This window comes from Phaethon aethereus (assembly GCF_964289735.1).
Source record: "Phaethon aethereus genome assembly, chromosome: 16".
NCBI lineage: Eukaryota > Metazoa > Chordata > Aves > Phaethontiformes > Phaethontidae > Phaethon > Phaethon aethereus.
The window spans coordinates 3,029,541-3,042,306 of NC_138592.1; the positions used below are offsets into that span (position 1 = coordinate 3,029,541).

Consider the following 12,766-nt stretch of genomic DNA (forward strand, 5'->3'; position numbering starts at 1 on the left):
ACACCCAGAACGTCTTGGTCCTGCAAGGGACACCAGGGAGAATACAATAAATTATGGACTGCATGAAACAATGACTCTAAAACACTGGAGCCTGATGCAAAAGGATGCTGGTGGGGAAACTGAAACAAGGATATGTCCACAGGGTTTATTATCCTGGTCTAGAACCGTTTAATTCTTACGTGATTCAGTACAACATCATCTTCCCTCGACCAAGCGCCATCTCCAAGATAACGACTGTTTAGAAATGACCATGTTTAAACAGACTTATCCAACAATGGTCTAGGCACCTTCTCTAGGCCTCTTCTTGCCTTTGGGTGAAACTCTGCCCTGCTGAAATCAGTTGGAAACTCCTCTTGACTTTATTGGGAGCAAGGATTATATTGTCTTCTGGGGAAATACAGCAGTTACCTTTAGAGCCATTAAAAAATGGAGGATAGAAATCTCTGGTCAATAAGAAGCTAAGCCTAGGAAAATAAAAATGCAATTCTATGTCACCTTGGAAAGATCAACATCACTTGTCATGTGGTGTTTATTCAGCAGAACAACAACTGCATTTGTGCTTTTAAAGGGAAATGAAAGGAGAAAGTAGCAGGAGGGGAGAATGGGGGAGATCTGAGCACAGGAATGTACTGCCACTCCAGCCTGCTATCATTAAACCACATCAGAACTTCATAATCATGGTGTTTAATTAAACAACAGAGGCATGGGTTTATGCATTAATAATGAGGCCTAGCACTTTAGCATGTCAGGCTAAATACAGTTTTAAATTAATAATGTAGCACCACAGCATTAGTAAGAAAATGAAATCTTATTAACAACTTAATAAAGTCCCTTATTTGCTAAAGTTCTAGCTCTCGGGGAACAGTGTTATAGCAAAGCATTTGCATCCCTTAAGGGGGCAGATGGCAGGAGGTGCTGCTTTCTCACACCCTCTGTAGTTCCATTATATATAGCTCGCGTAGTCACTAAATATTGCCTAGTGTCTGCCAAATAATGCCGTATGTTGCTTCTAAACCTAGGTGTGACGTGCTTGATAATCTGCACATGCTCTTTTTATACACCTAGGAGGGGCATTTACTCCCCTTTTTCCCTTTACCACCTTACCAGGCAACACTGGAGAACATGTATGGGACTCTAGCATTGTCTACAATGTCAGACTTTTACAATAATTTGTGCATGATCCAGGACTGCAAACACTGCTATTTTGAAGAGAAGGAACCGAAGCACAGAAAGCAGCTGAGAGCATGAGGAGTAACAGAAAGTAATTGATTTACTGTGGCTTACAGAGTTACCACCCATCAGCTGATCTCGAATTAACGGTCTATATAAGCATTCTTGGGCCACGCTCCAATTTAGGATGTTTTATTTTCAGAACAGACCGAGAGTGCTGGTTAGGTACTGCAGCTCTGCTCATAGGCAATCACCTGTTAAGCCACAGAAGCTCTAGCACTTTATAAACAGGGCTTTGCAAGCCTTTAGCTTCCTGATTCCCACTGATTTCAAGGACCTGGGTCACCTCAGGCACGCAGTGAATCAGTAAAAGACTAAAGACTGGAGCCCCATCTGCTCAGCCCTACAGCAGTATCTGAAGCCCAGGGCCAGGTTTCCATTTGTCCATGTGTTTGGCACAAATTTATCTACCAAATTCCCTTAAATCCAGAGAAACAATTCTTTTCCCCCTCCTCTACTGGCAGTCAGCACTTCTGCCATCCAAGTAAGGGGTTTCTCTCCACAGGCTTGCCCATCTATCTTGAAAGTCCCACCTGGGCTTGCTTTCCTGAGGAAACAAAGAACAGGCTACAGGACCATAATGAAATGAGTAACACGGGGACAAGGTCCAAAGCCAGTGAGCTGACTTCAAATGGCTGAGCATTAAGGCCACGAAGAACTGACAACAGCACGGCCACAACCAGCCACAGCCACTAAATTCAAAGGAGATCATAAAAAAGAAGATGAATAGAGACAGGAACAGATGAAGTATGTCCGGCTATAAGTCTGTCAAAGAAGGGCCTCTCTGGGATGCAAAGCACTGATCATACATCTTGTGCAGCTTGAAAGCTATTGGATTAGAATGGAAATCAGCCAGCAACACCGCTGACGGTTGCAGACAGGAGTGGAGAGAAGCAGTGGGCCAAATCCTGCCTTTGGTGATGCTCATGGGACCCTAGAGCTCTTTCCTCTTCCTTCCTCTGTTGTCTCCACTAACTTTGCTCTGAATTTGTTGGACAATGTACCAACATAAGTAACCTTTTAGAGAGCTGGGAGGGAACGTGAATGATGGGTGGCAGACACATATACATTTCTGCAGCCTTTGGATAAGACCCTAGCAAGCCCCCTTCTCATGGTAACAACTCCCTTAAAAAAGAATAGTCTTCCATATTAAATGCCTCCAAACTTTCATTTGCATTTTCCATGTGTCTCCTGCTACAGAGAGAATACTGATCTTGCAGAAGCTAGATGGGAGATTCTCATTGTGCCCTTTTTTCATTGAGTTCCTGCCCAGCTCTCTGGAATGAGGGGGGAGATGGGGCAGAATGATAACTGCAGTTCTCACAGGAGAGCTCGAAGCGAGGAGCAGATTTCCTTGCAAAGCCCGTGCACATCAGGAGTCCTGATCTGCATGCCAAGGCTGCCTGTTCACTCCTCTCCTGCTTCAGAGACCCAAGGATGTGTGTTCCACTTGGGAACCACAGAGTTCATGGGAAGTAGCAGCTTGTGCAATGTTTGTACAAGTGAAACATCTAGGACATAAAAATCATCTTGGTGTGCCTTGTCTTCCATCTCCTGTGTTAAATAATAAATAGAAACCTAATGGAACTGAGTATGACTGCAGGATGCAGTGTAAGTGAAGCCAGAGTGGACCTGCATCTTCCCCCTTACTTCATCATCAGTGAGTAAATGGGTCACTGGTGAATGGGATCTAAGTAAATCTCCATTCTTTTTATTCTATCTCTATACGCAACCTACTGCAATGGGATGTGGCTCAAACTCACACACCTCTGCTACAAAACACTAAATATAAACATTACAAATGATCGCATAAAAACTCCTTATGTTTCTGCTCTGAGCTCAAGAAAACTTGAGGAAAAAAAGTTTTTCCTGCTAGAAATCCTTCATTTGCTTTTTAATTGTGCAGTGGGATGTCTTGGGATCTGGTCTTTTTCTCCCCCTTTTTTTTAATTTTCTATTTATTAATATTTAATCTCTGCACGGTGCAGAAGAAAATCATTTCTGCAATAACATCAGAATGGGAGGGTTAGAAATCAATAGCCAAGCTCTCACAAGACACATTCAATCCCTTCTTAATCCATTTTCGACTGCTCCCCTGTCTTATTAGAACAGCCAAGTTTTCCCACACTTGTTAGGTTGGGATATTCACACTGCAGGAGGGAACTGAAAACACCCAGAGAAGCAGAAATCTCCTGAAAGGCAGGAAAGAGAACAGAGCATTTGTCTTTGTAAAAGAAGTCTAGACCTTATTCTGAACTCAAATCCCTACTCTAAAAGCCTTCTGATAGAAAGCCTGGCCCCATTTCTGTGAACTGTGACACGTCCTGCATCCACTGTCAGCCCCGACCCACGGTGGAACATCTTTCCATTTCAGTTTTTCTTCAAGGCCATCTGTCATATCCAGATCTCTCAAGCATCGCCTTCTCTAATGCATGGGCCAGTTCTGCAGAGGGGGAAGAGCCAAACAGACATACGCGATGGGAGAAGGCAGTGGCTTAGAAAGTCAGTTAGTAGAAGAATCCTCTGCACCTTCCTTAATGCCTCTAAGACTTGATATGACAACAGGGACTCATTATTACACTTGAGCACAGAAACCAAAGCCCATGATTGCCAGCCTGCAGCAAGCTGACCAAGCGCTTACATTCGCACTGCACATCCTATTAGCCACGTCATGACTATGTAGTCATTCAGCTCTGAACAGTCAGCACATCCCTTCCTTCTGCATTCTACTGCTTCCATCAACATGTTCTTCTTGGCAAACTAAGCACTTAAGTGTTGGTGTCGTGCAGCCCCCTGTGCCAGGAGAAGACCATGTAAGGGCTACCTCCTTTGCTCTGGCTAGGAAAGGGATCCCAACTGCTTCTTGCGCCCAGCTGTGGAGAGTTACCCAGATGCACAATGGCTTTATGAGACAGTTGTGAAGAACAGAGGAAGGCATTCATTGAACTTTTCTTCTAGCTTACAAAGGGCCTGTGTTTAGCATTTGGTTTTGTTTCATTGAAGGAAGACAACATTTTTGCTTGGACTCTAAAGGGGCAGCTGGGGTCCTTGTCACTCTGTCTTCTCTTTAGTAGGTTTTGTGTTCTGGCATATAGCTCTGCATACGAGTATTCAAACTCTCCCTGAAAATACATGCTTACTCCTCTCTGTGCAGGGCTCAATACCCACACATCCCTTCCCCTAGCAGAAGCAATGACGAGGGCTGATCAGCAAGTTTGTAGAGGGTGTAGCCAGAGCTAAAGGCCCTCCCTGCATTGCTGGCTGCCATAAGGGCTGGTAGTCTCAGAGGACTGGGAAGGAAGAATAGGGGAAGGATAGTGGGACTTGGGAGAAGCAAGTACTGTATATCCAGTTTCAATATCCAGTATCCCAGCTGCAAGCTTGAAGTGGAGCTAGATGGGAGAAGATGATGTTCCCTTGCTCTTGTAAGGCGCAGGGGCTACTGTGGCCCTGTGCTCAGGGAGCACATCGAGGCTACTTCAGTGTGGCCCTGGCCCTCCTCCCCATGCTGCCAGCTCTGCTAGCCCCCTCGGCTCCACCCGTTGGCAAATGGGGCTGCTCTGGGGCTGCCTCTGAGCCTGGCTGATGCAAGAAGAGACTTTGCCAGCAGAGGGAACTGCAGACCAGATAATCTCTCCTTCCACCGATTCTGATTCTATGCTTCCACGCTGAAACACTGAAGCCTGTAGCTACGCCGAGTCTCTTCTCTCCTGCCTGGAAAAGAGATGTTTCAGGCACCTCTGCCAGTGCTTTTTGACCGACTTGCTGCTGGTTGGTTTGGTTGTTGAGGACTGTGTGTGTACGGGGGCTGCTAAAGAAATCCATTCAACCAGGAAACCACTTGAAAACTCTCTGCTTACTGTATTAAAAAAAAAAAAATCCTGCAAATCCTTATACCTATCTTCTTGCTGCCACCTAGTGAAGGGGAAAAAGTATGACTGAGTGACAAGCAGAGCAAAACTTATCCCAGAGGCTGGTACTTGTTAAACAACTCTTACTTCGAATAAACTGCTTCAAAGTAACCTTCAAAGCTGCACGAAGATCTGCTCCTTCCCTGTGGAACATCTCCTTCAGAAAGCGCCCTGCTAGGTCCTTGAAGGGACAGCTACTGACGAAGGCCTTCATCATCACTTGTGTCTGAAGAGCAACACAATATTGACCATTTTGTCATCTTGAAACTCTTCAGGGTGCTTTTACAAGCTGTAGGAATTGTGGTGGTCTTTGCAGGATCAGGCAGTAAAGGAAGTTTTCACTGTCTTTTATACTGTCATGAATACATAATTAGTATAGCCACTATGGCAGGGAGGATCAGAAGCATAGACTCTTACACATCCACCTAATTTCTCAGGCAGGTTTTGTAATCAGAGTCAAACTCCTTGTTAGTACCTGAGTGAGCTTCAGCTAGGGCTGAGAACAGAAGTCCTATATCCAAAGTCCTGTGCCTTAGCCATAAGTTCCTCCTTCCCTAAAATAAAAACAGTATGTTCCTGCATTGTTCAGGGATTTTTTGAGGAGAGCCTCAGCTGTGTGACAGACAAGTGGCAGACAAGAAGTCAGCAGAAACACTAACGCTTCAGCAGCTCCAGTTCTTCTTACACTCCTGTCATGCTTCCAGGCAACAGCCGTGACCTCTAGCTAGTCCAGACCCGTATGTGTGTTTGGCCAGACGCCTGCCAGACTGAGCTCTGCCTGCTTTTCCCTGCCTTCAATTTCTCTTCCCTACCTACCTGCCATTTCCAAACAGCTAGAACCAGCACTGCATTGTCGTAGGTTGCGCTTTTTCTACCCGGTTGTTCTTGCTGATTTTCTGCTATTACACCCAAGGGAAGAAGTATACACCCACTACTTCCAGCACAGAATCATTAACGTTGGAAAAGACCTTTAAGATCATCAAGTCCAACCACCAACCCAACATCACCATGCCCACTAAACCATATCCTGAAGTACCACATCTACACGTTTTTTGAACACTTCCAGAGATGGTGAGTCCACCACCTCCCTGGGCAGCCTGTTCCAATGCTTGACCACTCTCTCCATAAAGAAATTTTTCCTGGTATCTAGTCTAAACCTCCCCTGGCGCAACTTGAGGCCATTTCCTCTCATCCTATCACTGGTTACTTGGGAGAAGAGACCAACACCCACCTCACCACAACCCCCTTTCAGGTAGTTGTAGAGAGCGATAAGGTCTCCCCTCAACCTCCTCTTCTCCAGACTGAACATCCCCAGTTCCCTCAGTCGCTCTTCATCAGACTTGTTCTCCAGACCCCTCACCAGCTCCGTTGCCCTTCTCTGGACACCCTTGAGCACCTCAACGCCCTTGTTGTAGTGAGGGGCCCAAAACTGAACACAGGATTCGAGGTGCAGCCTCACCAATGCCGAGTACAGGGGTACAGTCACTTCCCTACTCCTGCTGGACTCACTATTTCTGAAATACTCAGCAGTTCCAGTTGAGCTTTCAGGGTAGAGTAACTCCACTGGTCCTAGCACCATTTGTACTCCACAGAAGATGATCCAGTCACACATTTTAATGCTTGAACACCACTTTCACATATTAGAAGAAAAGGTCCAAGGACTGCCAGGCTCACCGCAGTGACCGCCGTCACCAGGAACAGGCTTATATTTAGGGGGCAGGTATCCAAAATACAGGGTGTGGGATTACAACCCGAGACCCGTAAGCGTTCTCGGGTCTTATCTTGCCTGTTACCCTTGTGGGTTACTTCTGAATTTTTAGTGCTTTGCCTACCTCTGCCTCGACGCCGGGGAGCTCCGGGGCTCTGGAGGAGGTGGTCGCTAGGTGTCAGCATGGGACTGCCACTGCGGTGGCTGCCGGACCCCCACCCCGGGCCTCAAAAAACCACAGGACCAGAGCACTTTGGTCTCTCTCAAACCTCCTTCCTTCTGATCTTTTCAAGAGATTTTGTTTTGTTCTACTTTTAACACCCAGTTCTGGCTGATAGGGATGGAGACGGCATTTCTCATGCTCATCACCTCCTCTTTCTGATGGAAAAAAAGCCATTTGTGAATTGGTGTCTCAGTCAAAAATACAGCAAAACATCTAAAGTTTTTGCATGTGGCAGTTTTTGCAACTAATTTTCTTATACATTTCAATAATACGTCCACTCCAAACCCTGAGGTCTATAATCTCCATGTGATAGGTAACATGTAGCTCTGAGTAAAGGTTTGTGCTCCGTAGCTTAGTCCTATCTCATTCCAGTGCCCTAAGGCAGTCAGACAGTAGACACTGACATTGTAAGATGCATTGTTTGATTCAGGTGCATGGCTTGAAAACTAAAACTGAAATTGAAGAAAATATGTAATTATTTCGATCCTCTTCTCCCTCTCTTCACATCAAAACTGAAATAAATTGTATTCAAGCTCTTCCTGTAGTAATAGGTGCTGCAACCTCCAAATTCACTTTTTTTTCCAGGAAGGATGAGATCCATCTCCAAGCTGCAGCTGAACCTGGGAGCTGTAGTCCTGAAATAGCCCCAGCAGCAACCGACGGTCAGTGCAGCCTTGGCAGTCTCTACTGCTCATGGTTTGGTCCCTGTACGCAGTTAAGCAGCAAGTGTTTCTCTTTGTAGGCAGTTTTGCCTTGTCAAGCTAACAGGAACCCCTGGAATTTATGGAGGCAGATGTGGGGAATGCGGTAATCAAATCATTGATACTGCCTACTATTTATAAAATAAACGTTTGTGACTTGAAAGAGTCTTAAAAGAGGTATGGGTCCTGCCTTGAGGAACTTACAGTTACAGTAACTATTATAATTGCCTTGATAATAGTCTGCTATTAATTATTAAATATTCACACCAAGTTTTGAATATCTAAAACAGTAGAAATAAAAATCCCACTTTAAAGCTGGCAAATACCCTAAAGCATCTGACAAATTGATTTCCTATTGCATATGTCCATTTTTCCCCAAAGCACTTGGAATAGATTTTATTTTCTGCCATGTTCTTCCATATGAGTGACTCCCTTCTGTTATTTTTTTTTCTTCCTTTTTTGTTGTTCTAGTCCAACATGCTAAAATCCAAATCAGATGTTCCTGTTTCTCAGTTTCCAGCGAGAAACCAGGTTGAATATTTTCAAAGATGCATATTCACAGCTGAAATTTGAGGGAGAAGTCCCAAACAAATTCTTCTGTGTGCATTTTTTGGTAGTACATTAAACTGGATTTGATTTACGATTCATACAGGCTCCAAATGATTTCTCTCAGATGTGCGTTTTGGAATTACATATAAAGCAGCAAATCCTTTTGCTCTGTTCTCTTGTAGTTGATGTACCTCCCAAGCTGCCCTTCAGTGTTGAAATAACCCTTGAAGAACTTGTCTATTTATTAAACCACTAGAGGGTCTGTGTGAAAAGCATTTACTTCTAATTTTCAGCCCACTGCTTCTTCTGGCATTAGCCTTGTTAGATGCATATGACATACTTAGAAAGCCAGCAATACTTGTAACGTGTCTACAAACAGAACTGCTAAAACATTATAACACCACTAGTCCTTCTCACTGCAAGATCTCAACACATTACAGAAACGGTAAATCATTTTTAGCAGGAGACAATCCTGCTTTTAACAATCCCTGATAATCCTTCTCATGGGAATAATTTACGCAAGTGATAATTTTCTAGTACCTCACTCCCTTAGTCTATTATCACTTGGAGTGTGGGACTGATTCCAGAGATGAGCAGAAGTTACACTGGGTTCACATGTATTTGAAAGTCACCATGAAAATATACAGTGATCTGTCCCAGGAATAGTTAAGTGGTCCCGTTCTCATAAAACAATTACGTGACTAAAACCAGTAATCGATCTTCATGGTCTGATAAGCCTGATAAGGGCAGCAAAAAGGAGACGTGACAATATTGTAACATGTTCAGACACTGCAGGTGAGGTAAGAGGAGATCAGTGAAAAGCATGATGGTCAAACCTTGTGCACACCCTGACAGCCAGGCTTCGACAGCAGCTAGTTTTGTGTGCTCCACTCCTCCGAACCGCAGAAACGCAGCCTTCCAGACTTACATTCACAGAGGAGGGGAACAGCCTCATTCCAGGCAGCAGCTCTCCAGCCACGAGTGAGGGTGCACGTGTCACTGCAGATCTCGGCACTCTTGGCTCTGATGTGGAGAAGGAAGAGAGACAAGCTCGTCATTTCTTGTTAGTGCGCTGCGTAAAGGGAGGTGATGGGAAGAGGACGAGGTAACTATGCTAATGTAGAGGGCCTCATGAAAACAAAACATTCTGGAAAAAAGCCTCGTGTCACCTTAACACCCAAGCTATTTACTACAGCACGTAACCCACCAGGTACATCTGCATCAACTGGTTGCATCTGCCTGTAGGCAATAGCTACCTGCTCGCATCTGTACATCAGTGCACAGGATTCGTCCCATCCTTTCCAAGCAGAAGCTTGAGGGGCCTGGACCAGGCACATGTGATGCTTGGAGAAAGCCTGGCATGCCCTTATGCTGTCTTTATACCAAAACTCAGTACTATGAAGCAGTCTCAGAAGCCTAGAAAAAAAACGGGACTAGGGCCTCCTTCTGTTGCAATTAAAGATCAGGCCCTCTCTGTCATCTCAATGCAGGAATGTGGGACAAAGCACCCTGATTATCCTTCTCTGTGCAGTTCTCACCTTTGCCAGCAGCTGCCTTGGATTCTCCACAGGCTCTCTCTGTGGGACAGACTCCACCAGTCATGGCAAGGATTCCCCCAGCGACGATTTCTCACATGCTGCAGGCCATTACATGGAGTGGTTTGTTTCCTTTCCAAGCTTACAACTCAAGTATAGTACCCACAACTGAGAAGGACAGAGTCCCTTCACAGCTGGACTGAGTCACCAAGGATCAAATTCATTTTTTGGGCACATGGAAGGAAGGAGCAAAGTGAGTCTCTGAAGAAAATGGAAATCAACGGGACCATTGCCTTGGAAATCTCTCTCACAGCAGGTTCCTCCCCGGTCATGCTCACCTAAATGGAAACGGCCTGATCAGCAGGCCGTGCCCATGAGAGCTTGCATGCCTTTGCCTCCCATCGCAACATGTGCCATGAGTGGTTCGTGGTCCCATGTCTGGGGCAGGGGGAAGTGTTCACTTCTCCATTTTTTCCTGAGAATGACACTAGAAAAATCTCCAGAAAATATTTTTGTTCCCTAACCAATTCTGTATCTGCTTTGGGGCTAACAAGGGCCAAGGTGAGAGGCAGTTTGAAGCATCAGCTCAACCACTGCCTTTTCTCGTTGGTTTTCGAATGGGAAACGAGCAAATTGGCAGGCCTGGAGCTCAGCACGATCGCAGCGCTCAACCTGCGCTCACATCTCCAAAGAGTTCAGGCACTGGCAGCCAGAGGCTGCCCTAGGAAGTCACGGCGCTTCCCGGCCCCGCCAGCGCCCGGGGCCGGCTTCCACCAAGCAGGGGTAATGCTCTCGGTGCTGCGCTGTCCGTCGTGGCACTTCCTCCGCCGCTGCCTTGTCCCAGCTGGCAGATACAAGCGCAATCGTGACTCGCTTCCATACCCGCTCACTTTTCACGGATGTTTTGTCCTGCCCCTCCTGAGGCAGCGTTCCCCTTTCGTCCCCAGGCGCCCACTGAGGGGTGCCGAAGGACCCCGAGACCCCTCCGCCGGGCGCATCTTGCCTCCCCGAAAAGGCGGGGAGCCGCGGGACCGCGGTGGTGGGGTGAGGGCAGAGGGAGGCCGGTCACGAAGGGAAGGGCTGGCCGCGCCGCCCGCCGCGCCGCCAGCCGCCGCGGCCCCTCTGATTGGGCGGCGGGGGAATCCCAGCGGGCCCCTCTCCGCGATATAAGGGGCGGCGAGGCCGGCGCGCGCCTCACTGCCCGCCGCCAGCCCGGGCGCAGCGCGGCGCCGAGCGGCCCGGCCGCCGCCTCCTCCTCCTCCTCAGCGCCCCGGCACCGGCGGCGGAGCGCGGCTCCCCCCTCCCCGCCAAGGCGATGGCCGAGCTCAAGTCGCTGGGCGGCGAGGCGTACCTGGCGCTGGCCCCGGGCTACGGCCCCTCCGCTTTCGCCTACGGGGCCGTCCGCGGCGGCGCCGAGGGCCCGCGGGGGACTTACCCGGGGGGCGGCGGGTCGGACTTCCACCCCGGGGCGTTGGGCAAGTCGGCGGAGAGCAGCGGCGAGCAGAGCGGCGACGAGGAGGACGGCTTCGAGGCCGGGGTGAAGGGCGGCGCGGCCTTCGAGCGGGAGGGCAAGCTGAAGGGGGCAGCGCTGGGCAAGAATCCCAAGGAGCAGCGCTCGCTGCGCCTCAGCATCAACGCGCGGGAGCGGCGGAGGATGCACGACCTGAACGACGCCCTGGACGGGCTGCGCTCCGTCATCCCCTACGCCCACAGCCCCTCGGTGCGGAAACTCTCCAAAATCGCCACCCTGCTCCTGGCCAAGAACTACATCCTCATGCAGGCGCAGGCCCTGGAGGAGATGAGGCGGCTGGTGGCCTACCTGAACCAGGGCCAGGCGCTGAGCACCCCGCTGCCCGCCACCCTCAACCCCTTCGGACAGTCGGCCGTCTACCCCTTCGGCGGCACGGCCTTGCCGGGCTGCCCCGAGAAATGCACTGCCTTCACAGGAGCCGCCTCCGCCCTCTGCAAACACTGTAATGACAAGCCTTGACTTCTGGCTCCTTTGGGCTTTTTGGTTTTATTTTCTTTTTTTGTTTGTTTTTCTTCTTTTTCTGTGCACTTTTCTTTCCACTACCATCAGCCCTGGCTTCCTACCATCAGTTAAGTCTGGGTTTTCTTTTTGTTTGCTTCTCTTAAACATCCCCCTCCCCACACCCCATTTGGAAATATTTGGCAGTTTCCGTGGACCCAAAAAACATCCACTTCCAACTTTGTTTAGTCACCCCCCACATGCAACTTCATCTGTAGAGTTACTTATTTCCTTCCCAGCCTGTTAGTGGACTGTGAGCATAATGTTGCTTTTCTGCTTGCTCTGATCTACAAAGTTTTTGAGTGGTTTTCAAAGTAAACTTTAGAAAAAACAGGGAGAGATATCTGGAAATGGAAACCTCAGTGAGTTTTCTTTGGAGTGTTTGACATAACTTAAAAGGAGCAGGGGGGAAGCAAAATCCAGCTGCAAAACTATGCAATGCTTCAGAATCATGGGGGGGGTCCTATGTAGCCAACTGGGATTTGACGGCACCCACAAATCTTAACAAAAATGTCATTTGGTCAGCTCACGGAAGGGGGAAGATTTAGTGCTCTTGATAAAACAATAGCTGCTTCAAAATAAGATGCTTTTTTTTTTTGCCCTTAAAAAAAACCTAACCCATTCTTGAACTGAGAGGAACCTGTGATTGTATGCTAATGCTTGCTTTTGCCTCTTCCTCAGCTTCGTTACATTTTCCAGATGATTTTTCCAAAGTCATTGCTCATCATGATAAACAAAGTGAAAGGTCACTTAACATATTTATATGTGTTTATAATAAATAAAAGATGTGAATAACCACTTCCTCTGTCCTACATGTCTCTCAAACCAGCTGGCAGTCAAAACAAAAGCCCCGCTGAAGTAAGGTAAAGTGGAGACAGAC

The 12,766-nt window shown here is 47.6% G+C and overlaps 1 protein-coding gene across 1 annotated transcript; it reads left to right on the forward strand.

The window, feature by feature from the left end:
* Positions 1 to 11,022: 11,022 nt before the first annotated feature.
* Positions 11,023 to 12,551, forward strand: BHLHE23 (basic helix-loop-helix family member e23). Its single transcript, XM_082007235.1, has one exon. It carries the CDS (start codon positions 11,173 to 11,175, stop codon positions 11,845 to 11,847), a length of 675 nt encoding a protein of 224 aa, XP_081863361.1. The 5' UTR covers positions 11,023 to 11,172; the 3' UTR covers positions 11,848 to 12,551.
* The last annotated feature ends 215 nt before the right edge of the window (positions 12,552 to 12,766 follow it).

Bases quoted from the DNA above. Each gene is read 5' to 3' on its own strand.
- BHLHE23 (XM_082007235.1), top strand. From the start codon at position 11,173: ATGGCCGAGCTCAAGTCGCTGGGCGGCGAGGCGTACCTGGCGCTGGCC.